This window comes from Amblyomma maculatum, chromosome 1 (assembly GCF_055883805.1).
Source record: "Amblyomma maculatum isolate TAMU_Amacu chromosome 1, ASM5588380v1, whole genome shotgun sequence".
Lineage (NCBI taxonomy): Eukaryota > Metazoa > Arthropoda > Arachnida > Ixodida > Ixodidae > Amblyomma > Amblyomma maculatum.
The window spans coordinates 463096102-463098770 of record NC_139344.1 but is presented as its reverse complement, the minus strand read 5'-3'; the positions used below and the strand labels follow the sequence as shown (position 1 = coordinate 463098770).

General features: G+C 50.8%; 1 protein-coding gene across 1 annotated transcript; it reads left to right on the top strand.

Moving 5' to 3' along the window:
• Positions 1-350: 350 nt before the first annotated feature.
• Positions 351-2669, top strand: LOC146209813 (neprilysin-1-like). Its single transcript, XM_084587457.1, has one exon. The coding sequence runs from the start codon at positions 483-485 to the stop codon at positions 2667-2669; it is 2187 nt and encodes a 728-aa protein (XP_084443583.1). The 5' UTR covers positions 351-482.

The window sequence follows — 2669 nt, the reverse complement described above, 5'->3', positions numbered from 1 at the left end:
TGTATGGTTAAACATTACTTTCCATAATTCGGGAATAGTCTTGAATTTTAGGATCAGAAATGGGGGACAAGTCGGTTTTTAAAACTTGGCAGCACTGGAGTCAGCACCCTTGCGCACCATTTATGTTTAATATTAAGAAAGGACGCGAGCTTACTAAAGAAGCAAATATATTACGTCGGCTTAGAGCAAAGGAAAAAGAAGAAGCTTCGACAGCTGTGGGCAGCTTCATGTCGGTTAGGTCTGTGCACACAGTCATGGAGGAGCGTAGTGTCCAGTTCTTCCCTCGGACCGAGGACCGGCGGGGCGCTGGATCCGTCTCGCTGCCGGAATTTCGGGGCATGGCTGTTCGTCAAAGATCACGGACGCGCGTCCTGGTACCCCGCTCGCCCAGCCGGCTGCCCTACATTGCGGTTTGCAGCTCCGCCGCCCTCACAATCATCGTGGGCATCGCTTTCACGGCTTATAAGCTCCACAGTGGTGAGATGATCATGGGCCTCTTGAACCAATCCCTTGCATTCCTGAATTTTGGCAACGGATCTCTCACTAATGCCACAAACAGCGTGGCTGCAATGGACAGACGGTACCTTCTCAAGCACGAGAAGAAAGCCCTGCTGGTCCAGTCAAGCTGCAAGACAGATGTGTGTGCATGGGCTGAAACCTACCTGAGGGGCCGACTTAACTCGAGCGTAAGCCCATGCACAGACTTTTATGATCATGTCTGCTCTCGCCACTGGAGAGCCCGGGACCTCGACATACATTTCAGAGCCTACAAGGAGAGTACGATTGGTACGATGATGATTGACGTGGAGAAGTTCTTTCGGATGTACCTCAAGGAAAACGAGGAGCGGTACCACAAATATCCCGGCGTCTTCCTTCACCAAGCCATCTCGCTTCTTCCCAAGTGTCAGTCAGAAGGAAAAAATGATCAAAATTTGTCCTCATTGCAAGCCATTTTGCAAGAGTACAACCTAGACAAATGGCCTTATAAGAAGGCGCCTGGAGTAGCCAGCATAGTGAGTATATCGGCGTTCGTCGACCGTGACTTTGGCGTCTTCTCTTTTGCGAGGGTGTTCCTACGAAAGTTATTTGAAGACGACCGTGGCTACACAGTCCATATTGACGTTCCAGGATTGACTATAAAAAGGTACAACTTGGCGTACCTGGAAGAATCCCCCGATAACTTCACTCGCATGGTGGCCTTTGCACTGTCGCTTTTAGACGAAAGACAAGACAAGGATGAACAAGCGGAAGCGATTGTCCGATTCGAGAAGAAGCTTCACAGCGTTTCTTCTGCGCCCCGTTTTGTCGAGTTCGCGGACAGAATAAGGCAAGTGGGCCAGCTTGAGCACAACGGCAGGTGGGACTGGAAGGAATACCTTACCATCCTCTTCCAGGACATTGAGACGTTCAACGATAACAAGTCCGTCGCCATTATGAGCACCTACGTCACCAAGTTGGCCTCCATTATAAAAGAGAGCGACACTATGACCCTACTCAATTACATCGGTTACCGCCTCGTGGTACACCTGTCGCCTCTTCTGGCTAACGTCGCAAGCCCTCTATTGCGTCTTAGTCATGACGACTACATTGAGTTCGTTCCGGACCGTGTGCAAGCATGCATGCATTTGCTAGAGCGGCTTTATAAACACGGCATGCGTTTTTTTGGGCGCATGACCTTCAGCAAGAGCAACTCTACGCTCCTCCTGAAGCATTACGACAACAGCTTCGCAAGCCTCGATGTCCATCTGAAAAGCAGCATGGCAGACCGCCTTCTATCGTCGTCATCATGGCTGGAGCGCTCTTCTATCGGCATCGGCGTGGACAAACTTGAAAACATGCGCTTCGTCTTCCTGGGCAGTGCGGACGACATCAATATTATTGCCAGCTACTATAATTTCAACGCTCCACCTCTAGATCCAAACCATCTGGTAGAGAGTTTTCGAGAAGTCCAGTCCGGAACCATGAACATCTACTGGGAGACGAAGCCACCGAAGGACGATTTTGACGCAAGATTCGATCACACAGCCTTGTCGCCCGGCTACGAGTATTTAGTCGGACGTAACGTGCTCTTTGTTCCGCATGCGAACATCGCGTTCCTCAATGGCGTTACCACAGACATTGAACCGGCGCTCTTCCCTCTGGTCTTGAGCGAAATCTTTCGCGGTATGTTTGCGGCAGTGGACCGGCGCGGTGCATTCGTGGACCACAACCTCGTCTTAACTACATGGTGGAACACCGACGAGATGAGCAAGTTCTCACAGATAGAACTCTGCTTCCAGGACCAATACTACGTCGAGATACGCGACCTCATCGGTGACAACTTCGAGGCCAGGATGAAACTCGAAGAAAACATCGCGGACAACGCCATTCTTGGCCCGCTTTACGATATGTACATGAAGGCTCTCACGTCGCAAGATGGCGCCGACAAGCTGACGGTGTCGGTCGATGAGCGTGAGCTGAACATGCAGCAACTGTTTTTTGTCCTTTACGCGGTGGGACTCTGCGACAACCCGAGCCGAGATTCGTGGGTGCGCAAGCTGAAGTTTGGCGACATTCCTGGTAAACTGCGAGTAAACATTCCACTCATGAACTTCCCAACGTTCTCGGATGCATTTGAATGTCCAGCAGAAACGCCAATGAATCCCGCTCGTAAATGCACGATCTGGTGA

Excerpts from the sequence above, each read along its gene's own strand:
- LOC146209813 (XM_084587457.1), top strand. The coding sequence starts at position 483 with ATGATCATGGGCCTCTTGAACCAATCCCTTGCATTCCTGAATTTTGGC.